We start from the raw sequence: 25,087 nt of genomic DNA on the forward strand, positions 1-25,087 counted from the left end.
CAAGTAGATGTGCCTGTGCCCATGAGAACATCAAGTACAAATAGCACTATATGTTCTCAGCGTACTCTATAACTCCACTGCAAGCCGCAGAGGTTATCAATACAAGTGGCATCATTTGTGTCGATATCATACAGTTGAACTAAAGGGAACTGCCATGTACAGTGCACTGCAAAAAGGACTGTTTATTGGTAAAATGCAAAAAAAATGTGTTCACAGAAAGTTCATACAAACTTACACAAGCAACAGATATACTGGTACATATGAATAACCAACTTCATATAGGCTTATGTAAGACATAAGGAGTTAAGGAGAGATCGCAACCACACATTTACTGTCATTTAGTTTTAATTTTAAACAACCTAACTGTTATCTGAATGTAAATTTGATTCTGAAGTGCTTATACTGTATAAATGTTTTAAATGTCTACTCATTTCGTCTTTGTTAGTCCAAATACAAGTAGCTGTCAATAAGTGCAGCTACACTGTATCTGATTTCTAAGAGCTCACAGCAGTTAAATGCACACTTCTTCTGCACAATTGTTGTGTGTGTGTATGTGTGTGTGTGTGTGTGTGTGTGTGTGTCTCAGAATCTGCACATGTATGTGTGTCTACATGAATATGTATTACTGATTGTAGCATGCGGTTCTGGCCCCTGGCCATTAAACCTTTACTCATTCTGAGTAGGATCTCCTCTCCACACTCCAATCTGGCCACCAGCCCTCCTATTATCACATTCACATCACCTTACTGGCACCCAGTGGTGAAAAGAGGTACTGCGTCCACTTGATGCTTGGCTGCCAGCAGGGGAGATGGAGAACTGTTTACAAGTGGCATTTGCCCCTAATTAAAAGCAGCACTTGTTGGAGCACTTGGTCTGCAGGAGGACTAGCATCCACAGTGACGCAAGCTGGGCCACTGATCCTCCGGTAAGCCTCCTCCACCCTGAGGAGACATGCACAAACACAATGGTCAACAAATGAAGAAAATACACATATAAACACAGCAAATGACACTTTACATTTATTAATCTGTTTCTGGATATTTGAGTATTTTAACTGTTTGCAGTTTTGGTGAACAGCTAGGACAGTGATGAATTGCATAACATCTGAGAAATATATATGAGAAAAGAAACACAGATGGCCCCGAGCGCAGCCATTTCCTGAGACAAATGAAGAATAGTCCTTGTGATAGTGATTGACCAAGTCCACAGAATCTCTCACTCTCTCAGGGGCCGTCAACTCCCTCCATTTTCTAATTCTGCTGGCCCAACATCTGGCTGTCCCGTGTGGAAAGGCCATTCTGTCAGGATAGAGGATGAATGAAGGTAGCCATCGACCTGTCTGCGTAGCGACTAACTGGCCCGGCAGTGCCTGTGAGTTTTGACCAGCTTAATGGAGCACAACAGCTCAGCAACTAATCACCTGTTCTTTCTCATCAGCTGCTTCCCCCACGGGACAGTAATTGATTGTTAAGTGTTTGATGGATCAGACTCAGACTGAACTGACCTGAGTCAGTGAAACGTTTGGTACAGTTTGTACCACCATCTGTGGTTTCATGTTTTCACACTCAGAGAGAAGTTTTTTTCATCAAAGACTATATAAATCTCCACACATGTTACATAGTAAAATGTGTTGACTTTTTCTTTGTCTGTTATTACATATTCTGACCTGCTCTATGTGAAAAGTGCCACGAGATAACTTCTGTTGTGATTTGGCACTCTATAAATAAAACTGAATTGAACTGAATTGAATTGAATTCTGGGTAACATACTGTACAGTAGTACTGTAATACAGTATTTCTGTCAGATTTACAGAATGTAATCATAATACCATCCCAGATACATCTATTTTATGAAAGCTTTATTTACGTTACAATATACACCTACTATGCAGTAGTCATTTGTGATTGTGGATTAAAGACTAAATGTCCATCTTAACAAATTAGTTAGGCTTTCATTGTATATCATGTAAGTCTTTAAGTCTTTCTTGTGTAAATGGAACATTTTGATGAGATAGTTGTTCACAGGGCAAAAAAATCAGTAGGCATGTCTTTCAGCAAACCAGAATAAGTCATATAACTCTGGTAATTACTTTGGATGGGAAATTATTAAAATGAACTTCAGGAGAATCTTTCTTTTTTCGGGAAAAGTAATGTTAATATTTTAAATGTTAAATGTTACACTTGTAAACTAGAACTTGTACGTATTCCACAGATATTCTATGCACATGTAATCAAACTACCTCACCTGAGTCTGAAAAGTTGGTTGTGATCCAGCTTATGCTCCTCTACAGTCTTTTCTTGACCTCTGTCCCTCAGCCTCCTCTTCCTCTCCTCAGGATCCAGGGTAAGTATGACCACCAGGCTGGGCTGGAGCAGGTCACTGGGCCAACGGTACATTTCCGAACCCTCTGCTGGAAGGTTACACACTGGACCGCTCACTGCTGTGGCAATGGCATACGCTGCTGTGCTGTGCCAGAATCTGGGGACAGATCATGAATGGAGGATTGAAAGGTGGATGAGTCTCATAGATAGACTAAGAGATGTTAAATTTTGAATTGTAGGCCAAGATCCCTGTGGAATGTTGTTCTATTGTCCCCTTTATCCTCTTACAACTTCTTAAAAGAGAGAAAAAGGTCACAAAATAGGCAGACTTCACTCTACCTCTGACATCTCAGCTGCCTTTACCTGTCAACGATGACAGGTGTCTTCATGCCCTCCTGGCCTATTTGTTCTGCTGTGATGTAGTTCCCCAGAGCGTAGAAGGCCCTGCGGATGAGGGGTGGCTCCTGATCAAAGTGGGCCCTCCAGGGGGAGAGGCACTGGGGAGGGGACCGCAGAAGAGCGGCCCCAAGAGTATCCCTCAGAGACTCCGTCAGAGTGGTCTTACCTATGATGGGGAAGAGGGAGGGAGAAAAGATTCACCTCACAAACAAAGAAGGGAACAGACACAAAAAAAGAGTTGTGGAGCATAGAAGGTCTTTTTTTTCTATTTTAAATTTAATGAGGGTTTAAAGTGACTGATGAAAAGTTGTCTGACGTAAAACTTCCAGTTATAGCTAATGTACATGGTCGAGTTTTTATAAGGTTTGCAAAGAATATTAGATGAGTGAGCTATTCAATAAACCATTTTCACAGTGATGTAACTTTTCTGAGGTCATGATACATGATATTCCATTAGGTGAAGCTCACTAGCAGATAATGGCTTTAGCAGAGAACAACCGGCCATCACCTTAACAAGACATCTATACATCATGCTGATCATGTATTTATTTATGAGGTAATGGCATTAACCTGTGGCATCCAGGCCTTCTATGACAATAACAGGGAAGTCTGGTTTACGTCTGGCCTCCACTCTGCTGGGCAGCAGCTCCAATACAGACGTTGCCTCTGGGATGATGTCACCACACTGCGGAACAGACAAAATCAGTTTGCTGTAGTGAGAAGAGGCAGGAGGGAGTCACAGACTGTGGTGCACATGAACACACACACTACTGTGGGCCAGCTGGCACTGGTAGATAAATTGAAGAATGAACTGCTTTGAGACACTAGTTACACAATGCTATACCACCTTCTACCACACGAGTGTGCCATTTTTTCCAGCTCTCGCATGTTTTCATACATTTAGTTCATGCAATTGTAAAAGAAGTATGTGAATTTAAATAACAAGAGTATCAGAACCTTCTTTAAAACTTCATAGGCCTCCTGGAAACTGTAGAAAACATCAGAGTTGATGATGTTGAGAGTAGATGGGTGATATTCTGGCGCTTCTGACGGTACCACATAGTAATTCTTGGACGTTTCCATCGTTGGGCACTCTGCGTCAGACCAGAGATGCTGAGTCCACAGTCGACCATCTTCACCTCTTAAGTATGAACACACCAACACTGGGTCATGCTGCGTTAAACGTCGCAGAAGTCGCTCTGTAGATGAGGAACTCTCACATGAATCTTTTAAAAAATACCCCTTGATGAGTGAATCCTTGACGTTTGGCAGAAATGATGACATGGGAGACAAATCACACTCCGGAGGCAAATCTTTCAACAATTTGTCTTTCAGCTCCCAGTAAAACTTGGCTTTTCGGACTCTGTCGCTGCTGCACACAAGGAGAGAGTAACACTTGTCATGCTGTAGTACTTTTCTGAACACTTGTGGCACTTCAGCTCCCCGGTGCTTTTCTTGAATTGCAAAGTAGAGAGGTGCTCCCTCCTGCTCCACTGAAAAAATACGAGAAGACCACTGAGGAAGAACAGCCATCGTACGCCGCGCCATTAGGCTACTGGTCAGAGTCCAGTCCGGACAAGTGACAGCCTATTAACTGCGAGGTGTGGCGCAAGGGAAAACGAAAGTTAACTTAGCCAAACAGGCAAAAACAAAACTTAAAACACCCCAACTGTACGTGCAAGATAAGCTTAACGCGTTTTCTTCTGTGAAGGAGGAGTTTGAGCTTAAGTTATGTTTATAAAAAAATACTTAAATAAGCAAAGAAGTAGGACAATTTGACAGGTGGCAGGTGCTCACATGAGCGCAATGAATCGATCAGGTGTGATCAAAAGGTGGGCCCGGAAGGTAACAAGGGTGATGGATTGCGGATATAGGAATAAAATAAAGAAACTCGGGATGAAATGAGTCATTATTATGAAGACAGAGACGAATCAGGCTTGCACAGAAAGGTTACCAAAACTACAACAGTCTTATACTGACAGTAAAAAAAAACAAACAAAAAAAAAAAAACGCACAAGGATACAGACACAAAATAATAAACATTAGCAGACAAACTTTTAAAAACATTTGACAGCTTTGATTCTGTGCAAGTTTTAAAGGTGATTTAAGTATATATTTCTATACATTTTATGGAATCTCACTAATACACATACAATCCCCTATAATGCATATAACGTTTCCATTAAATTGTCAATTCTTATCATTATTGTATCAGTGTAATGATTGGACTTCTCGCCTTATCTGCCACGCACCAGCTGGGTTTCGTTTTCGCTGTTTGTAAACAGAAACTGCTCAGCTGACCGTTTTCGCATCATCTCTAAGTTATGTAAGGTGCGCCCTGTAGCTCAGTATTTAAGACATCGACATCCAAAGTGCAAACATAGCAGGTGTGATAGGACTCCGAAGATGAATCTCTCTTTTTCTCCAGTCGCGTCTGCAATGCTGCTTTTGCGGCTCTGCATCAGCACCCTCCACTGCTTTTTTTCGAGCGTCTTTTCAAAAGTTTGTTACTGGACAGCAGGAGCCCGCAAGGAAACAACCTCACCTGTTTTAACTCAAAAGCTGGAACAAAAGGAAATCCAAAATGCTACGACTCCAACAAGTGTCAATTATCATTTTACACGCCAGTGTAATTATAAATGTGGATTTTGTTTCCATACTGCAAAAACGTCCTTCGTTCTGCCTCTGGAGGAAGCCAAGAGGGGTCTGAAACTTCTGACGGATTCAGGTAAATTTGACAGATTTGTATATTCTGTTATTTTATTTTGTGTCAAACCTCTTGCTTGCAGTTTAATGTATGTATCTGCTTCTTAGGCATGGAAAAGATTAACTTCTCTGGAGGAGAGCCCTTCTTGCATGAGAAGGGGGAATTTCTGGGGAAGTTGGTTCAGTACTGTAAAGAGGACCTCCAGCTACCAAGTGTCAGCATCGTCAGCAATGGAAGCATGATCAGAGAGAAATGGTTCCAGAAATATGGTAACATCCCAAATTAGTGTCAAATTTTTAAGACAAATTCACTATTACATTCAATAATTGTGTTGTAGCTCTTTTCTTACCACAATGCACACCTGTTGGCAACATATGAAAATATTTTTGATGTCATTTGGCACCAATTCAAAAAGGTTATGCAAGATTTCCAAAAACATGCTCTACCTCTTTCTATTTCCCTTTATCAGGTGACTATCTAGACATCTTGGCCATCTCTTGTGACAGCTTTGATGAATCAACCAACCAGCTGATTGGCAGAACCCAGGGCAGGAAGAGCCATGTGGACAACCTCTACAAGATTCGCAATTGGTGCCAGCAGTATAAAGTGGCATTCAAAATCAACTCTGTCATTAACACCTTCAATGTTGACGAAGACATGACGGAGCTTATCGACGCACTTAAGCCTGTCCGCTGGAAGGTAAGGATGGAAAAAGGAGAGTGTGTGTATATGTTTTATGTGTATCTTTGTCACAACAGATATACTCATCTTCTTCGTCTGTACTTCCTGTGTTCAGGTATTCCAGTGTCTGTTGATTGACGGCGAGAATGCAGGAGAGGATGCCCTGAGAGAGGCCGAGAGGTTCGTCATCAGTGACCAACAGTTTCAAGAGTTTCTGGATAGACATAGCAACGTCTCCTGCCTTGTTCCTGAGTCCAATGAGAAGGTATGAGATTACAAACAGCTACAGTAGGTGCCTTATTAGCAGTGATCTTCTCTCCATATGTCCCTACACTAACAACATTTTCACTTCAAGATACCATTGTTCACAAATATCATCTCTAAACAAATGATAGCAAGTCAAATCTCACTGAAATACATACTTATATCAAAGTTATGCTATGATAATTGCTATGATATTAATATTGCCTATGTCATGTTGGGAATAAAGGGACCCTTGACAATCAAAGTAACATTTTGTGATTTTGGTTGTCTTCACAGATGAGGAATTCCTACTTGATCCTGGATGAATATGTAAGTATATAATATAAATATATAAAAGTATATAATATTTTTTATGCCATAGGAGTCTTTCTTTGATTAACTGTTAGTGCAAGTGGGCCATTTACTAATTATTGAAAGTGAAAGTACTTCCTTCAACAGTTAAAGCACTTAAAAGTCATCAAATGGTGATTGTTTGAAATCCTTGAACATAGTGGAAAGGCTTAATTGTGATTATTGAAATTAGCAGGTTTTTTAGATGTTTAGCTGAGAGAAGAAAAATTATCTAAATCGTCATTTGCCTTTAAGCAGTTTAATACACATGTAACTTACCTCATGTGATGAGCAGTGAAACTCCTAAACTGATTTACTCTTTATTTTTTTCAGATGCGTTTCCTGGACTGTCGAGAGGGTAGAAAGGACCCATCCAAGTCCATCCTTGATGTTGGCGTGAAGGAGGCCATTACCTTTAGTGGCTTTGATGAGAAAATGTTTCTCAAGAGAGGAGGGAAATATGTTTGGAGCAAAGCCGACATGAAGCTGGAGTGGTGAAATTTTACAACTGAAGGATTTTGATCTACCTTTGTTGCTATTGCACTCATAATTTGTGCAGCATGAATTATGTCTGTTACTTTTACAACTTGTTCAAGTATAAATGCATAGATTTAAATTCATCAAAATGTTTTGCACTTTCCTGTTTTTATTGAATATTATGTTTCTTTGCACTGACTGAAGCTTGTGGCTAAAATATATAAATAATTTTAAAAAAATAAATATATTTTAGATTTTTTTAAAAAACTTTGTTGAAATTGTTTTATTTTATTTTGTTATTTTTTATTTTGTCATTCACAACACAGTTAAGTCACTTTCTCCCATCACGACCATTAACAGCTATGTGCAAAAAATACATTATACATCACATGATCTTTTAGTTAAACAAATACAACATAATTTTGCTCATGAACACTTTATTACTGAAACTGGCCACATTGGCTTTTGCACTTACATGCATGATGCCAGTAAAGTAAGTTGATCAAAGGCCATTGATGACTGGACAACGGAAGCGAACTTTAACCTTTTTATTCTCTAGGTATGTGAGATATAATCTACCTTTCATGAGTCTGGTGTGTATCAGTGTATCACCCCACAGTTGCCATGGGTCATGCATGATGTGGACATTTTATCCTGACTGAACTGAGATGACTGGCCTGTCTTGTCATTTGTTAGCTGAGGACAGGTCTAAGTTTGTTGTAGCAACCCAGCTGTTCAACCACAAGGGTAACCTGCATTAGTTTTGTATGGTGAATTAATATTATATGGAGACTGTAAAAACATTTTGATAAAGAGCTTAAAATGTGTTCACATGAGGATATAGACCACATTTAACAAGGCTTTTACCCTAGAACCCTTTTATTCTTTTATTTGCTCAGTTTTTCAAAATGTCATTCTCTGACATTTCTGCCTCCACGCCAATAAATGGAGCTGAATGGAATTTAGTTTTTGTTGCTCACATTGAAAACTTATAGTGAAAATGTTCTCGCGTGTACATTATAATTTTATATGTTTATGTTTGTCTTTCTTCAGCTTGGTTCTTCTTGTGTATCTTCCTGAAGAACTGTCATGTGTAAGAACACTGAGAACCACTAGAAACCAGAATCCTTGTATTTTTTGCCAATAAAGCTGATTCTGATATTCAACAGCAGCATTCATTTGGTAGAAATAGTTCAAATGAGAATTGTATTCAGATTCAGGGACCATGATTAGTTGTATTGACCTTATTTGTCCAGGATTTCAAAACCTGGACACATACAGCATCTGCAAACTATCTGCATGGCTAAAAAAATAATGATAATTGTAAGACTTTGACAATGAGTATTCACAGACACAGACTGTGTTAGTGTGTGTTTGTGAAAAGGAGAGAAGAGAGAGAGAGAAAGGTGGAGTGAATGATTGAATCAAGTGCTAATATATCATGACAGTACATGTACTATAAAAAAAAACTACCTTGATACTGAACACTGACCTCTTTTTAACAAATAACCTATCATACAACATTTACAAAATGAACATCGTAATAGTGTGATATTCGTAACATATACGCCACTAGGGGAAAGCTCTGTTAGAAACAGTCTATTGCGGTGTTTTGCCAGCAGGGGGCACTCTCGGTTGTGAGAAGCTGTTCGTGCAGAGCTCTCCTCTAAGCGGCAGCGCAGGACAGGAGACGGGAAGCCTCTCACGGAACAAATGGCGTCCCTCCAGTACGAAGCAGCTGATTTCCTACCGAGCACGGCAGCAGGAACCGCGAAGAGGTAAATACACCGCCCCCGGATTTCTTTGCAACAAGACAAGCCTATTGCATATCGCAGGATTTGTGTAACAGGGTGACGGCTGGACGTTGCGCACTCTTCAGTAACCGAGAGTAGACCGCTGTTCCGGTGTAGAAACAACCCTCAACAAATAGCAGAGTGGCAGCTGCAGCTTATGCTTCCCTCTGGTTTGCTTATTTTTTTTCTTTCTGTTTTGTTTTTTCGCTGATGGTTGTTGCTATTAGAGTCTCACCGGGGCCTGATTACAGGCGCTGTAGGCGACAGTAGCGGGTCAAATGTTTCCACCCCGACGTTGGAGGGACACATAAATGAACATGGGCATCACCCCTTCTGAGATATCCCCCTCCTCCGTCTGACTGACTGGTTGGCCGCCTCTTCGTTAATCCAATTCAGGAGATCATCTTTTCAACCTTTCCTGAGGTTACACCAATCAAGACGGCGTTATCTCAGAAAGCCAGGTAAGATTTGGTGCTTTTGTTCAGTGTAATAATATAGTGGGAGCCGTTCTGGCTTATGATCTGTCACTCTCGATTATTAACTGCTGTCGCATGTTTTCGCCATTTCCTCATTTTCACAGCAAGATATCCTGTGCTTATATCACTGCCAGCCGACCATAACGGATGTCAGATGAGTCTTCTTAAGTCTAATTGTGAAGCCTTTAACTCTTTGCTGGGCTATTTTTGGAGTAAACAGTTATAGTGGTAGATGACAAAGCATTGGCTGCAGGTAGCTTCTTCAGGATGACATCAGTAAGGTTTTCATATGTGTGTGTGTGTGTGCACTGACTGCGTTTATAGCTGATTTTTTTTTTAAATCAGGTTTGCTGTATCTGCTCCTCACCACAGCCTTAAATCATACATGTTTTGCCATACAGCAGCTGCAGAGTGTTGTATCCACAACTCCAAGCATAACATGCTCAGAGTGGATGGCTCCACTGAGCCCTGAAAGGTCACTGGGTGCCCTGCTATTTCCATTTTAAGCAGCAGGTCCCCCTTGGGTAGCAGTCAGATTATAGGCATGAAACCAGGCTACTAGACAAACAGAGCATTCCTGCAGTCTGCACTGGCCAAGGCTGTGTACATGAAATCTATTTCTAATGTCTGTGCTAGCTGTGCACTGTGTTCACATTTCTGATTCTGCCTTACGTCCCTTCAGGTAGGCTGACATGTTTGTATCTTAGATAGACTGTGAGCATATTTTCTCAGATATGAAGCCAAATATCAGCATCCCGTAAAGTAGGGCTGGATAATATATCAATATTATATTGATATCGTGGTATGAGACCAGATATTGTCTTAGATTTTGTATATCATGATATGGCATGAGTGTTCTTTTCCTGGTTTTAAAGGCTGCATTACGGTAAAGTGATGTAATTTTCTCAACTTCCCCAGACTGTTCCAGCTGGTCTATTATTTGCCTTTACCCACTTAGTCATTATACCCTCATTACAGATGACTATTTATCAAAAATCTCTTTGTGTAAATATTTTGTGAAAGCACCAATAGTCAGAGTCAGGTATTTGGTCAAAAATATTGTGATATTTGATTTTGTCCATATTGCCCAGCCCTAGTGTAAAGACATTATGTCCATAATAAGTCAATATGTTGTGTTTAAGTGCCTGGTTTTGTTCCTGTGAAATACATTCTACGTACATGGTCCATCCTGTTATAAACTATGGCTTTTAAGATCCCTCTCATTGTGTGCTATTGATTCTCTCTCCAGTTTCATGCATCTAGCCATATTACAGGAGCTATACACACTGAAACACACGCTTACTCTTCCCCTCACAAACACACATTTAGGGAATGTGTCTTTGACGTGGAATTTCACAGACATGCTTCTTTTTTTCCATTCTTGAAAATTTGTTCTTGAAAGTGCCCCCTTTTCCCACCGGGGGAGTAAATGCATCAAGCTGATCCCACTGTCTCAGGATTTGTTCAAAACAAGAGAAGGACTGTTGGTACAAAACAGTAACACATTACTCAGAGTGACCAGCAGCTGTCTGCCCTTTCCCAGAGGAAAGCAGAGATGAGTTTACCGAAAGAGTGAGAAGGAATGAGGTTACGACGCCCAGAACTACGTGTACCATTCCATGTATAAGACACATGGACTTTCAGAAGGAGCTGTGATTGTTTTGGTGTGCTGTGTTAGCCTCAAACAGCTCAGGTCATCTCTCAGTATGTTTATCTAAGCCTTTCATGGGTCTGTTTGTCCTTCTGAAAAATATCACTGCTGCGTTTTTCAATCTCTGCTAAATATGTTATTGTGAAGGTGATGAAAAGGCATTTTAGTTGACCTAACAGATATTTTGATTGCGCAGGAAAATCCGTCACTGGATTTGTTTTACATTGACTCAGCTTTGGGTTGGGCCTTTTTAAGCAATCTTTCAACAATATTAGATATATTAGATATGGAGTTTACAGCATGATTATAAGCAATATATGGGAAAAAAATAATAGATTTAGATAGTAACTAATATCGTTTTGCCTGCTGCATATACTGTAATACTTTCTGATTCTTAGTTTTGTTGAGTGTCATTTTAACATTCTTGCATAACCACAAAAATGTGCCTGGAAAATAAACTCTGATTCAGTCTGAGGTAAATTTCCACATCCTGAATAGGTTATCTGTCTATGTAAGAGTTATAACTCTGGTCAGCTCTAGATCACACAGCGGGACCTAACGGTAAGGAGATTAGACATCCTGAGACAGACTTGATCTAGAAATGTGACACTTGCTCCACTTAAATTTTCCCAGTAATTAAAGCTGGATTACTGTTCATTCAGATACCAGTTACCTGTTAAATGGAGTCTGTGAGGGCAGGAGGACACCGATTGTAAAACTTCCGTGGTTAAGTAACTGGCATTTCCAAAGACACGCATGCGGTACAGTACCGCAGTGTGCTTTTGTTGAATCACTCTGTTCTTCTAGTAACATTTATACGTCTAGCGAAGTCATTTAGCTGTAATCTGACTTCAGGGGTTGTATTCTGCCTCTTATGCAGTCAGGCTGCCAAAGATTATGCAACAGCCTAAATGCAGGGTGTTTTGAGTGAATGTTCAGGGTGGTGCCAGTTTCCAGGTGAACCGTCTGTGTGTTTTTGTGTGTGTGTGTGTGTGTGTGTGGAGTGGAGGGAGGAGAGGTGTTGAGGAGTGGAAGGGTAGCATGTAGACAATAGACAGTCAACAATGCAATCACTTGAGTTCTTAATAGCTCCTGAAAATGATGTTCATTGCTCAATTAGCGCTTTAGCTCTGTGCGTTATTGTTCGCATTCAGCCAGTTAGGATTGCACTGGGATGAGAAAGGGATTGTGATGAGAACATTATGTGATGCTCTTGTGCGCCTCGCTTCTCGCAGACGGCTGCTCGGCGTTTTGAACCGTTCCCGAGGGCGCCATTCTCTCAGACAGGTAGGGCTCGTAAAGCGAGAGACTGTTACGTAATAAATTCACAGCAGATTCTGTTGACCGTCTGACACTTTCCAAGATTTAGCATTTCAGGAATGTGTAAATTGCAGCAAGCCCTCGGGGTTAAATCAGCCCCACACAAACAAACAGTGAGCCGAAGTCATTTTAGACAAAGGAAAAAAAAAAAGAACTTCAGCTCCAGTTGAACATCCTATGAGTGCCTATGAGTTCACAATTATGTGTTTATCTTCTTCGAACAATGAAAAGAGTAATTTCTTCTGTTATAGGAAGCAGATATTCAAAAAACGTCAAATTAATTGTTGAGCTGTTTTCGAGCAGCGATGCCGCAGCTACATCCACACTTCCGGTACACAAGAACTGCCTAATGAGGGCCACAAACAGCTGTCACTGCAATTCTGGAACCACTTTTTATTTTGTGGAAGATTTTACCGACTCCAGCAGAAAAAAAGGGCCCCAAATATAGATGATGTAACATCATTATGTTGAGATATTTCCAGTGCAGCTAAAATTGAGCTTTACAAGTTTAGATTTTTGTGTCCCCCCCCCACACACTCACAGTGCCAGATACTCTTTCCAAAGTTACTAATTTGGAATAAAATCAGAGAAAAATATTTTGTAGGAGGAGATATACATTTTCCCACCTACAGTAGCCTCAGTAGACTATAGTCCAATTCAACAACAAATCATGTTTCATGTTCATAAAGGAGTACAACTCACACTTCAGCTCAACTGGGAATAAGCCAACCCTTTGCTCTTACTATGTCTGTCTCTATTGCTGATGCTTTCCGCCTACACATAGAAACAGCAGAATACAACACGTCCAGGCTCGTACTCTGCTGAAAATAATTCTCGGAAAGGCTGGAAATCACTAACTGAAGTAGAAGCAGATGAGTCAGGAGGTAGGACGGGATTTGGGAGTGCCAGCAGTGAGCCAAAAGCTAGTGCATCCTGGCGTGGCATAAAGCACGAGCTAATGCCACTGGGGGAAGGAAAGTGATGAACGGCACAGTGACTATGCACAGTACGACAGATCTGATCACATTACGACTTGGCGTGTTCTCATTTTTTGGGCATATGCTACTAAAATCTAAACTTTCTTGCTGGCACTTTGTCTCCCTTTGGAAGGGCTTGACTAATACTTGGAACACAATAACAGTCCTTTCTTACACTGGAGATGCTTTTAATTCCCAGTGAAGCAGCAGCCATAACTTTTTTTTTTTATAAACTAAACAGAAGATTTAAGCGGTGTGAAAATAATTGGCTGTAATGATGTGTGTGTGTATGTGTGTAGACTGCATATGAACCTACTGTACATCAGTATATTAGACGTAGCTACTGGTGTGTTCAAGTGCAACTTATATCAGAAGACATGAGGCAATGCCAAAGTTTTTAATCCTAGTTTTTTTTTGAGTTTGACCTGCTGTGTCAGAGCCCTAAAGGATAATGAGACTCCAGCTCTGTCAGGTTATCTGAAAGTAGTTTTATCAGTCATTCTGATAACAGTTTCCTCCCTTGCATACCATTGTCTGATATCCCACTAGTATAATCTATTACATCCCAACCCTGACCGTGAGTGTACCTCTACCTATACAGTACACCAGCTGTCTGGAGATTGCAATTGCAACTTCTGAGGTGAGTCCTAGGTGATGTCTTCAAATGTTTGACAAAAGGTCCAAAACCAAAAGATATTCAGGTTAGTGTGGATGTATATATATGACAAAGAGAAGCAGCAAATCATTTTGAGATGCTGGAACCTGAGAATGTGTAGCATGTTCCTTTCTTGCTTGGAAAAATGACTAAGTGATTAATCAGTTATTAAAATAGTCTATTATTTTTCTGTTGATCAACTAATCAATTAATCTACTAATTGTTTCAGCTCTACATGCTACCAAATCAATACTCATGCACTGTAGTGTCACCAAAGAGATAGATGAATTGTTAAATGTAATCACTGCTCAAAGCATTCTTTCGAAATGTGTCAGCACAGCGGCGTCTCTTCTCCCCCCCCCCACCACGCTATTGATATGTAAAGTCACACAGAGACATACGCCTTTTGTAGTGTTTCCTCTCCCCACTTTGAGAGGGTTTACGTCCTTTGTGTATCTGCAACAAACCCAACAACAGGATGTTAGTGCATTTCCTAAGGTAGTTTTTTGGCTTCCTCCTTTGCTATTCTTCTGCAGTGGGACTAAGAGTCTGGGTTTGCTTTACAAGGCAGCAGCTGGCCAACAGCAAGAATGAAGGCTGGCAGGCAGGAAAAAAAAAAAGTGTGAGACAGAATGCGCTGTTGTGCTGCGGTGTATAATATGTGAGAAATCCTGCAAGGGTAGATGATACGTCAAAGTATCTTATCCACCGAGAGACTGCAATGAACAGGGAAGCCAAACCGGTCGAGTGAGATCCTGGAATGACACACAACATTTTAAAATTCTTCAATCTATACTCTTATGTTTTTTCAGCATGACCCTAACTCAGCAATTACTGAAATTGCTTGTGAATTGTTTAGCCCGCTGCTGGTGAGAGTGCCACCATACCACACAGATTAAGTCCCTGAGTGCCTCTCTGTTGGAGTGTCTCTCTCCTCCTGTGACCATGAAAACTGCGTTGTCCAGTGGAGTGACAGGAGTCCTCACTGTGCAGCTGTCACGCTAGTTAGTTTAGCGCTATCTATGGAGTGTTCTCATCACAGTTCATTTCAATAAAAGGATCAAACTGTTGCTATGATATGCTGCGGTTGAAGTGTCTCAGTACTGCGCAGTCGCTTTTTAAAAGTTAAGGTGAAATGACACATAGTGTTATGAAAGCTTACTGCAGATCTTGCAGCAAGTCCCTCCAGCCTCTACATGTATAGCAACAGTTAGTATTGTTGCATAGTGAATTTATCCCCAGGGTGGCTTGTGTGTGTGTTTATGTGTCTGGTGAAACTGATGTAGTCTGAAAGGATCTGGCAGACACACAGAATAGTCCTGCCATTTCTTTTTATGATTACAGTAACAACAACAACATTAACAATTTAATTTAACTTCAAATCTCTGTGTAGTCAATGTCTGATATAGCTTATTATGCCTCCAAGCCAAGTCTAAATCCCAAAAATGTACTGTAAACAGATGAAAGAGCCACACTGTTGTATTGGTTTTCATATCCTTTTTATTTTATGAAGACAGACTGTGTTATTAGTTCACTAATCTCATAGTGTCAAACTGACAAGGCAGTGTAAACACAGAAGCGAGTCTCCTGCCAATGTAATATTCATGTTTCAAACATCTTAACCAGTTTATTATCGTAGTCAGATAAAGGTGGGAAGTAAGTAAGCACAACCAAATTTATTAGTCATGAATTTATCAATTTAAGTAGATTTTTCTTTTTTTTATTCCAACAGCAGCATGGATAGCAGTGGTGGTAATTCAACTTACATAAGTGCAAATTTAACAAGTGAAAAAAGAACATTTGACTTTTTTTTTTTTTAAAAGAGAAACATTCACAGTTAACTGTCTTTAAGGAGTAGTTGTTGGGCGAACAGTCATAAGGCATCTTCTTTTTGTCTCAGAAACATTACCAGAAGTTCACTCGAGTGTGTTCACCAATTATCTCACTGGCAGACAGCTTGTGAATACAGCTCTTATTTGTTGGTTTTCAGCTTCTGCTCTGGGAGGGTGTGACCTTGTGTGAGTTTGCTGTGTGGTTGGTGGTAAACTTTTTTTTTTTTTTTTTTTTTTTTTTTTTTTACAAAAAAGACTGGAGTCCATTTAGTAAATCTAGTCAGCCATCACTGTGGGTTTCACTGCGGTATTTATCTCCCACTTTGTTTTAGATGGTAATTTGCGGGGAATTCTAATGAGGCTTTCTTCAAAGACAAACTGAAAGTAGGAAAAAAAACAAGCTGGCAGCAAAATCACAATAAATACTTCACTGAATTGAGAACATAAACCAACTAAATCAAGCGAGTTCTGAAACAGCAATATTTGCCAGTTTATTTTTGTTGAATTCTGTTTTTGGATGGGATTACAAAAGGAACTGGATGGATACATGAAGCTATCTTCAATGACAAACTGAAAGTAGCCTCCCATGATAACACAAATGAGAGAACGACTGAGTCCAAAAACATGTTAATAGCCAACCGATCTGTCACATAATGTTAGAAAATACATTTTTCTAACATCGTGCACCCAAAAAAATCTGGGATTTTGCTTCTATAAATACAGGTAAGATTCAAGTTTGTCCACAATTATGACCTGAGAGTTTAATCTGATTGTGACTGTAATCTGGTTATGGTGCACATGTACACATAATGACTGAAGCTGTAGAGCAGTGAGAGACAACAGATTGCCAGCAAAGTCGACCCTGTGCTCGGGCTCTCTGCATCTGTCAATAGAAATAGGCTCAGTGTGGCATGCCTGTCGTCTTCACTTAGCTTCTTAGACGCTAATGTGAGCTGGGATGGCTTTTTGGAGGGGGAGAGCAAGCCTAATATTGCTGCTTAGAGCCTTGTTGTAAGCACTTGTGGAATTGGAAAGCTACGCCTTTTGCCGCGGTCTCAAACAGGACACTCTTCTAGCTGTCTTATCTTGTTTTTTTTTTATGTTCTTTATTATCCTTTGTGTTGTAGAGAACTGTATGTTGTCACGCTCGTTCGGTACAGTCTGAGCATGTTGTCGCCCCGGACAATAAGACTTTGTGGGGAAGAATTGCGTCTTGCTTCATCCTCTACTCTGAATGTTTTGCTCTGTGCATGTTGCTCACCATCATGTCATTGAGTCTTAGTGTGCTTTCATATCTTGTGTAATCAGAACAGCAGTGTGTTGTTGTGCTTTCTCTTTCCTCCAGGTACTGAGAGGGGATTTCGGAGTGTGGACATTATCTCGTTCAGGTGAAAAAACATTCCGAAAAGCTTACTAGCAATCTGAGAGCTTTACTTAAAAGTGCCTCTCATCTCAGGTCCAGACAGTGTAGACCCATTTACAACTTAAGGGAACACGTACAGAGCATTTAAAATGCTGCTGAATCTCATGAATATTTACACTCCGTCATTAAGTAATGCTAGAGCCTCAGCTTATTTGCCTAATGGTCCACTTACGATGCTTACGGGAGTGTGGAAAATAGTCCTTTTTTAATTACAATTTCACATTATTTTTTTTACTTTTCCTCCCATCTTCTTACTCTCTGTTGTTCCCATGTCTTTTTTTGTTCCATTTCACTCTTCGCACTTTTTTTTTTTTTTACATCATCTCTTGGCGTGTCCTTCCCCATCTTCCTTCCTTCCCTTTTCTTTTTTTGCCCCATCGTACACTCATTTCTTTTGTTCTTACTTGCTTCTCTCCTTTCTCTCGGGGCAGCTTTATAGTTTGTACAAACGGGCGGCATTAATGCTGTGAGACTGTTGTCTTTGCTGACAGACAGTGTTTATTTTAAATGTGGTAGCACTGCTGGGTTCGCAGAGCTCAGAGTTTCCTCTCCCTGTTGACACTGTTGAAAATAGCAGATTTTTGGTCATTTTTTTTGACCTTCCTGGGACCCTTTTATGGAGTGTGGCCTTTGTTACACAGACTCTGTACTGCTCAGTGAAATGCTGAAAAAGTATAAACTGACCCTAGAGACTGCACTATGCTTCTCTGTACTAGTGGTGTAGTGATTATTCTGTAGACTCCAAGGGTATAGGGGTTGATTTATAGCTTAGTGCAGGATTTATGTCATTGTTGTAGCACTGCAGCAACACTAGAAAGCAACGTCTTCCATTCATCATACACCTTAAAGTAATCGTGTTTACATTTCTCATTCATTTTTTGATAGAGAGTAGTAGCGGCAGTTGTGAAGACAAGGATGAGACTGGGTTTGCTAGATCAGAATAAATTTGTTTAGCATTACTGAGACACAAACATCAGTTAGCTGTTCTTCAGCCTGTTCTGTTTTTGTCATTATCAACAAACACAACCAGCATATAAAGCAAACACAAACCAGCCCAAGCAGACTGCTCACAGTTCTTGCAGTTACTGTGTACCCCGCATAGAAAGAGGATATTTATCTTGCATTGCAGCAGAGAAAATGGCAAGAGATCAAGTAGACATGAGGCTACAGTCTTTTGCCCTACATACCCGATGCATGACCACTGTCAGTGTCTGTCTGTCCTAAACAGCAAAAACGGACTTTGACTTGCAAGGCATCACGAAAAGCACGTACACACACACACACACACGCACACAGCTTCTCCGCACCACTCACAATGCTAAAATACATCTGGGTGATTGTGTAACTCCTCAGGGCATGGAAAAACTGGGCCTATCACCACTCTTAGCAACCCTCTTAGTGTCCCCCTGCCCCTCCTCCATGTCAAGGACAGACGGCGACTGTCCCCAACCGCTGTCCCTCCATGTCACCTTTCACATTCAGCAACTGAGCTGTCCAAAAATAAAGTCCCAGTATCTGTGTGTGTGTGTGTGCTTTGGGTACTGAATGTGAATGTGGATTAGTTGACAGTTGATTAAGAGAATAACACAGGCGGACACCCGGGTTATGTAGGTTATGTTCTATGCATGGTATAACTTTTAAACCTAAGGCCTATATAGACCCATGACCTATATTCTGCCTACAGTAAATGTGCTCAAAATAGACGCTGGCATGATTTATCGCCGGGTAGTAACACGTTACTGCCAGGTGCTGGTAAAAACATGTGTGGCACATTCAGTTCAGCTCTTTCCCGGACAAGGGCAGTATAGCATTTGCTACAGCACTGTGAGATGGGCTAGATGCTACTGTACAAACAATACACACAAACATGCTACTACAGCTGTCAAAAAGTTCTGTGTGGGGGAAAAAAAACGAAAATAAGGTGCAGTGCAAACTCTGTCAGGAAAAGCTAGCAATATCGCAAGTCTACAACAACTATGCACAGTCAATTGAGAGTGAAGCACCCAGCAGAAGGTGGGGGCCCATCCACAGATCAACAATCCATGGCTAGCTTTGTCACCAGGCGAAGTAAGAGTTTGATGGTAGACATGCAGAGCGAACAACAGCCTAAGCTAAAGACATGCTTCCCATCAGCTTTGTCGAAGATGAGGGATTTCAAAGTTTGAGTTTACGGTCCCATCAAGAATATCCATTATCGCAAAACTGGAGAAACTATAGCAGGGGCATACTTGTGTGTGCTTGCAAAGTCTGTGCCATCAGAGAGGGTGTTTTCCACAGCAGGACTTCATTCATTCATTCAAATAATTTTCCCTTATTCGGTTGTGCCATTGGCATTTTGTTAGCTTTTGTTAGGCCTTAAGGGTCAGGACCATGTTGCCTTAAACATACTTAGTTGTAGTATGACAGGCTGGTTCCCAATAACCTGTCCTGTGGAAGAGATATGATTCATTTCTGTCTGTGTGTTTTATGGGGAAGGAGGTGGTGCAGTTCATTATACCCTGTGTTTTATAGGGTTTTGGGTTTCCAGTTTAATTAGATTTTGTTGTGGATTCTGGCTCATTCAGACAAGCATCAGATCACTAAAGAACATGACATCAATACAAAAAGACAGAGTTGTGAAAATCGCAAATGGGTCTCTGGGAATAGTGGGAATAGTTCCCAGTGAATATCGAATAGTATTTTATTTATTTATCTGTCTGAATAATGCAAAAGATGTCTATTACTATCCAGGCCAGGGCAGAATTTGTGCCCCAGGGCTATAAGATTCAACTTGACTTGTGTCAATTTTGATTTGATATGAAAGAGAAGATCTGTTTTCACACATACGTTTGTGTCTCCGGTACTGTGTGTTGAGACTGAAAGTGGATTCCCATCAGTCATTCTCCAGGTGGCCATCAAAAGGTAAACAGTTGCTTATTATTTATGACAGACTGAGCATTAGCAAGGTTTACTCTGGACTCACTGCAGTAGTCACTGTTAGATGAAGGGGATTTTATAACAATACTTTTGCGCTGGTCAGTAACATGGCTGATGATCAGTTAAGGAAATGGCTTAAAATTAGCCTCCCTGATGTTTGTTATATGCCAGGGGTTTTCAGAGTAGGAGGTGGTCCTCCCCAATTGGGCACCAAACAGTTTCAGAGGCCATGAAAGTGAAAAAATATTACATTTGTTATCAAAAGGAGATCACATAATAGCCTAAATGTGTGTGATTTGGTTAAAGAGATAGTTCTGAGATACAGTAGTTTGGGGGAATTTTACTGTTTTTCCCACTTTCCCACAGTCAGAAACAAATGAATGCCTTCAGACAGACCTTTTTTATGTATTTGGTTTGGTCTGAGGTCATGTCAAACAGCAGTATCAGGCTATCTTGGCTCAATTGTTGAGTGTCTATGGGATCAAATAACATAATCATGATCCCATAGGCATTCAGGAATTGAGCGAAACAAGGCAAGTAAACTGGGGGGAGGTGGAGTTTCCAAGCTTGGTCTGAGGCGAGACCCACAGCCTCAGACTTTGAAAACCCCTGTTATATGCTACATTGACAACTCCCATAGTATTATTTGCTTCTGTCCACTCCATCTACAATATGTTTTAACTAACCATTGGTGTCTGCACGCATGTGTGCTTAGCGTGTTAGTGTTTTCTCTGTGGTCTGTTGGGCTGTTAGTTCCGTTGCCTGGTGTGAACTTCACAACAAGGTGTCAAGAAATAATCGCAGGCAGTAAAGGTGAGCCAAGAGAGTCTAGAAAATAGACTAAATTCGCACATCGCCACTTTCCTCCTTTCACTTTACTCTGTCTCTCTCCTTTTTTTCCTCTGCAACGGTGGACACATAGAGGATATGACATAAATGAAACTTAAAGGCCCTTCTAATTGGCTTTGAAACATAGGGCTGGGCTCTTGAGGGAGGAAAGGCAGGAAGGAACAGAGGAGGGAGGAGAAGACGGCAGGATCACTAAGTGCTTATTACAGACCTGAGCTCACTGGGATCACCACATAGACAGGCCAATCTAGGTTTTTTTTTTTTTCTTTTCTCAACCACAAATTGCCATGATTTCAGGTGATTCAATATACGTGGATTTTGAGATGAATGAAATCGCATGCTGTTTGAGTAAACAGTATATGTGTTGGCAGAATGCAATTATAGGAATGAGTCCAGTGAGACAAAAGGAAATCACTGTAGCAGTTTGCCAGACAGAGATGTTGACACGAGTAAACTTGAGGCGAGATTAGGTTTCGCTGATAAGGCCGGTCGGAGCAAATTTAGTCCAAGTCAGCTAGTATCGTATCATGCTTCTCAGTACATTAATTTTGCTGTAGCAAATAACGACAAGTCTACTGTGTTTGCTTGTCCCCAGGCTTCAGGTAGAATATCATCTGCATGGCTCAACCCCCATTTCAACACTACTCTCCCGTCTCTGGCTGAACACAGTGCGGCCTTCAGTTTTCGTCCTTCATTGCACTCCCTGACTTGTCTTATTGGATGAAAGCAGAGTCTTGTAAATCAGCTGAGGGACAGCTTTGTGCATGGAAGAATGTCAGTATGTGTATGTGTGTGTGTGAGAGAAAATGAGTGAGAAAAATGTGTGGGCTGTTCCCACTCCCAGTACAGCTAACAGTTGTTTGCAGCTTTCTTTCACATTAGCCATAGGTGAGGTATATAAATAGAGTCTTACGCAATACTTTGATGTGACATTATATAATTACACACAGGTGAAAATGGTGAGCTGAAAGACTGTTTCTGCCTTTTTTTTTCTCTCTCTCACATTCCTCTCTCCTCACTGCCCTCACTTCCCATCACTGTCTGAGTGAATTCAGATGAGAATTTGCATTTTATTGTTTTTTTGTTTTTTTTTATGCTAGGCGACAGCGTTTTATTTGAATGCAGACCGGGCTCGTCACTTTTTGTGGAAACTGAACAGGCAAAAACACCAAAGGTGTCAAAAAAAAGAAATCCTGGGCTGCAACTAATGACTATTTTCATTATTCAATTTTTTTTTAGAACAGTCCAAAATCAAAAAGTACTCAATTTAAAATAATATAAAAAAGCAAGTTCTCACATACATTTGAAAGTTAGAACCAGTGAATGTTGAACATTTTTGTTCGACAAATAACTTAAAAATCAAAATTGTTGGCTGTTATTTTTTTGTCTGTTGAGTAATTGGTTCTTTGATTAACAATTTAGCACTAAAAAGATCATTAAAAAAATTCCAAATTTCTATTTGCTGTGATAATAGAATCACCTCTAGCAAATTTGAATTTGACTACTACTGGTTTGTACAAACATTATCAAACAATGAACTTACAGCAAATTCCACATTATAATGAGACTAGAAATGCTTACATACTGTCCTTAAGAGTGCCACTTAAAGCTTGACATCACTAGAGTGGGGGCATTTTGTGAATGCTTGCTTTAAAGATTAGAATTAACTTTGGATTAAGATTGAGGTCAGTTTAGGGTTTAGAGCGAAGGCTAGGTTATTGTTGTTGCCGTGTGTATCTGTGTTTTGGTATAAAGACCTGTATCTTTGTTTTGCATACTTTAGTTGATCTTTATGTATCAACGCTGCACGTGTTGCAGGTTCAAAATGAACGCTACAAGCTTGGTATCATGTATACTGCAGCAAGAATTCCCTTTCAGCTCCCCAGAGAAGTTCTCCTCAATCGCTCCTCCATGACCATTACTAACCCCCCCACCCCCACCCCGCTCTGTTATGCAATGGAATGTAATGCGTGTGTGTGTGTGCGTGTGTGTGTGTCACGGTTGTGGAATCATTATCGCATGAATGCCGCTCTTACCATTTCAACTATGAGTGGAGCCCCTTCAGACTGATGACCGACACATGGTGACCACTGCTCAGGATGGATGTTTGACTTTTGACTCACTTCTGACTCTCCACTTTATCGATTTTTAGCTCTCTGACCTCATCTTTTCAGATGTATAGTGCTCTGGAAGGCTATATTTGAAATGAGCACACTGAGCATGAGTGGCCCACATGCACAGTCCCATTGCTCCGATATACTGTATATATATGTGTGTGTGTGTGTGTGTGTGTGTTACTCTGTGATAATGGACCCTCTAGTTAATAATGCAGCAGAAAGATTGCACTGCACCACCTTTTCTCATGAAAACTCATTTTCCCTTTGTCGCTCTTTCCCTCTCTCTCACTCCCTCTCCCCTCCTCAGGCCATCCTTACAAAACTATTTCATTTGTCCCCATCGACCCAGTCTGTCAGCATTTGCACAGCCAATATAAAGTCTGGGAGTAGAGAGGTAGATTCAAATAAAAAGTACACACTATATTAGAAAGACTTGGTTTGTACGGTGTAAATTGCTTTTTACTGTGAGTTGTTTTTTTGTTTTTTTGCCACATTGCTAATGGAGTTCAGTGGCTTGGCTCATGCAGAGACTAGCAGACAGGAAGGAAGATAAACAGACAGACAACTTTCAGTCCTCCTGGAAATGATGTCATTCATGTTCTCAGCTGTACAGATTTGAGGTTACCGCAGAGGTGTTGATTCAGTTACCGAGACTGAAGTTTTTAGTTGTAAGCACCTATGCTGGGAAGTGTCTGTTCATTTCTAATAATGAGCTTAAACACGAAAGCTCTTCCTCTGTGGCTACATTAAATCATTTTGAAGTTTTTATGACTGATGCTCCTGCAACATTCACCCCTTTCGAACCCTGTCAGATCATGCTTCATTTTGTTTTGCACATTGATGATGGTCTGTCCTGTTTTTAAAGGGGACCTATCATGCACATTTCCAGGTCTATATTTATGTTCTGGGGCTCTACTGGAATATCTTTGCATGATTTACAGTTTAAAAAACTCTTTATTTGTTTTATACTGGCCCTTTATGCAGCCCCACAGTTCAGCCTCTGTCTGAAACAGGCCGTTTTAGCTCCTGTCTCTTTAAGGCCCTCCTTCTGATGAGCCCACTTTGTTCTGATTGGCCAGCTTCTGGAGGCTATGTAAAACACACAGTAGTATTAGGATTTCACTTCTTTTTCTCATTCCTTACTCAAAATGGATACTAAAAACATCCGTACATCTTTGAGCCCAAATATGCGAGTGGACCTTAGTTTAGAAAAACCTTAGTTTGTGCGTGTGTTTGTGCACCCACCTCCCCTTCTTCTTCTCCGTGTGTGTGCAGTTGTGCATGTGGCAGAAGAATATATCTGTGTGTGTGTGTGTGTGTGTGTGTGTGTGTGTGTGTGTGCCTTGTCACATATAGTAGCTTAACATTAGTGTATGCTGCCTCTGTCTGCCTGCAGCTCTCCCACTGTCTTTTTTGCCGCCATTGCTGCTTAAGACAAATGGACCCCGCAACTGGCGCAATGAGTCTAGTCTGCTAATTTGTGCCTGACGGAAAATGAAGCTTAAAATATGTTCACATTTTAGAGAATGTAATTAATATTTCCCTCATAAGTGATGTATTATTTCACCCACCCGCAACCCATCCGCTATTAATCAGAATGTTAATTTTTATGACTCAGCCCGCCTGACCCGCGGTGCCCGCGGATATAACTGCGATCCGCGCATCACTATGACACATATTACGGCTTATTTGCAGTCAATTGAGTATGGCTCACCAGTGTAGCTTCATTTACAAGTGTGATTTAATTACTTCAGTGGTAAAATCTCGTTCCATGTGTCTTTTTTTAAATTTTGACCACCCAAAGCACACGCCGTTCCACGCATCCCCACAGGGTCCTGTTTGTAAGTTCAGCACCAACATAATAGAGCTCCCTCACTGCTCATGGGTGTAGATTTGGGT

The 25,087-nt window shown here is 40.7% G+C and overlaps 3 protein-coding genes across 3 annotated transcripts in view; 2 read left to right on the top strand and 1 right to left on the bottom strand.

Moving 5' to 3' along the window:
• Positions 1-157: 157 nt before the first annotated feature.
• Positions 158-4,367, bottom strand: cmpk2 (cytidine monophosphate (UMP-CMP) kinase 2, mitochondrial). Its single transcript, XM_042387788.1, has 5 exons — positions 3,678-4,367; positions 3,291-3,405; positions 2,685-2,886; positions 2,245-2,478; positions 158-941 (listed from the first exon to the last, which is right to left on the bottom strand). Exons 1-5 carry the CDS (start codon positions 4,266-4,268, stop codon positions 821-823), a joined length of 1,263 nt encoding a protein of 420 aa, XP_042243722.1. The 5' UTR covers positions 4,269-4,367; the 3' UTR covers positions 158-820.
• A 356-nt stretch (positions 4,368-4,723) lies between these two features.
• Positions 4,724-8,734, top strand: rsad2 (radical S-adenosyl methionine domain containing 2). The gene is made up of 6 exons (XM_042387789.1): positions 4,724-5,448; positions 5,535-5,696; positions 5,897-6,126; positions 6,224-6,373; positions 6,649-6,681; positions 7,036-8,734. The coding sequence occupies exons 1-6, from the start codon at positions 5,127-5,129 to the stop codon at positions 7,198-7,200; spliced, it is 1,062 nt and encodes a 353-aa protein (XP_042243723.1). The 5' UTR covers positions 4,724-5,126; the 3' UTR covers positions 7,201-8,734.
• Positions 8,735-9,352: 618 nt separating this feature from the next.
• The window catches only part of rnf144aa (ring finger protein 144aa), a 33,101-nt gene continuing 17,366 nt past the window's right edge, over positions 9,353-25,087 (top strand). Inside the window, exon 1 of the mRNA XM_042387797.1 lies at positions 9,353-9,433. The gene's annotated coding sequence lies outside the window, so the exon portion shown is untranslated. The remainder of the gene's footprint in view (positions 9,434-25,087) is intronic.

Source organism: Thunnus maccoyii, chromosome 16 (genome assembly GCF_910596095.1).
Source record: "Thunnus maccoyii chromosome 16, fThuMac1.1, whole genome shotgun sequence".
NCBI classification, from domain to species: Eukaryota; Metazoa; Chordata; class Actinopteri; order Scombriformes; family Scombridae; genus Thunnus; species Thunnus maccoyii.

Excerpts from the sequence above, each read along its gene's own strand:
- cmpk2 (XM_042387788.1), bottom strand. The coding sequence starts at position 4,268 with ATGGCGCGGCGTACGATGGCTGTTCTTCCTCAGTGGTCTTCTCGTATT. Across the intron at positions 2,887-3,290 it reads AGAAGGCCTGGATGCCACAG|GTAAGACCACTCTGACGGAG; the intron begins GTTAATGCCATT and ends TCCCCATCATAG. Across the intron at positions 2,479-2,684 it reads ACACCTGTCATCGTTGACAG|ATTCTGGCACAGCACAGCAG; the intron begins GTAAAGGCAGCT and ends ATCTGTCCCCAG.
- rsad2 (XM_042387789.1), top strand. The coding sequence starts at position 5,127 with ATGAATCTCTCTTTTTCTCCAGTCGCGTCTGCAATGCTGCTTTTGCGG. Across the intron at positions 5,697-5,896 it reads GAAATGGTTCCAGAAATATG|GTGACTATCTAGACATCTTG; the intron begins GTAACATCCCAA and ends TCCCTTTATCAG. Across the intron at positions 6,374-6,648 it reads TTCCTGAGTCCAATGAGAAG|ATGAGGAATTCCTACTTGAT; the intron begins GTATGAGATTAC and ends TTGTCTTCACAG.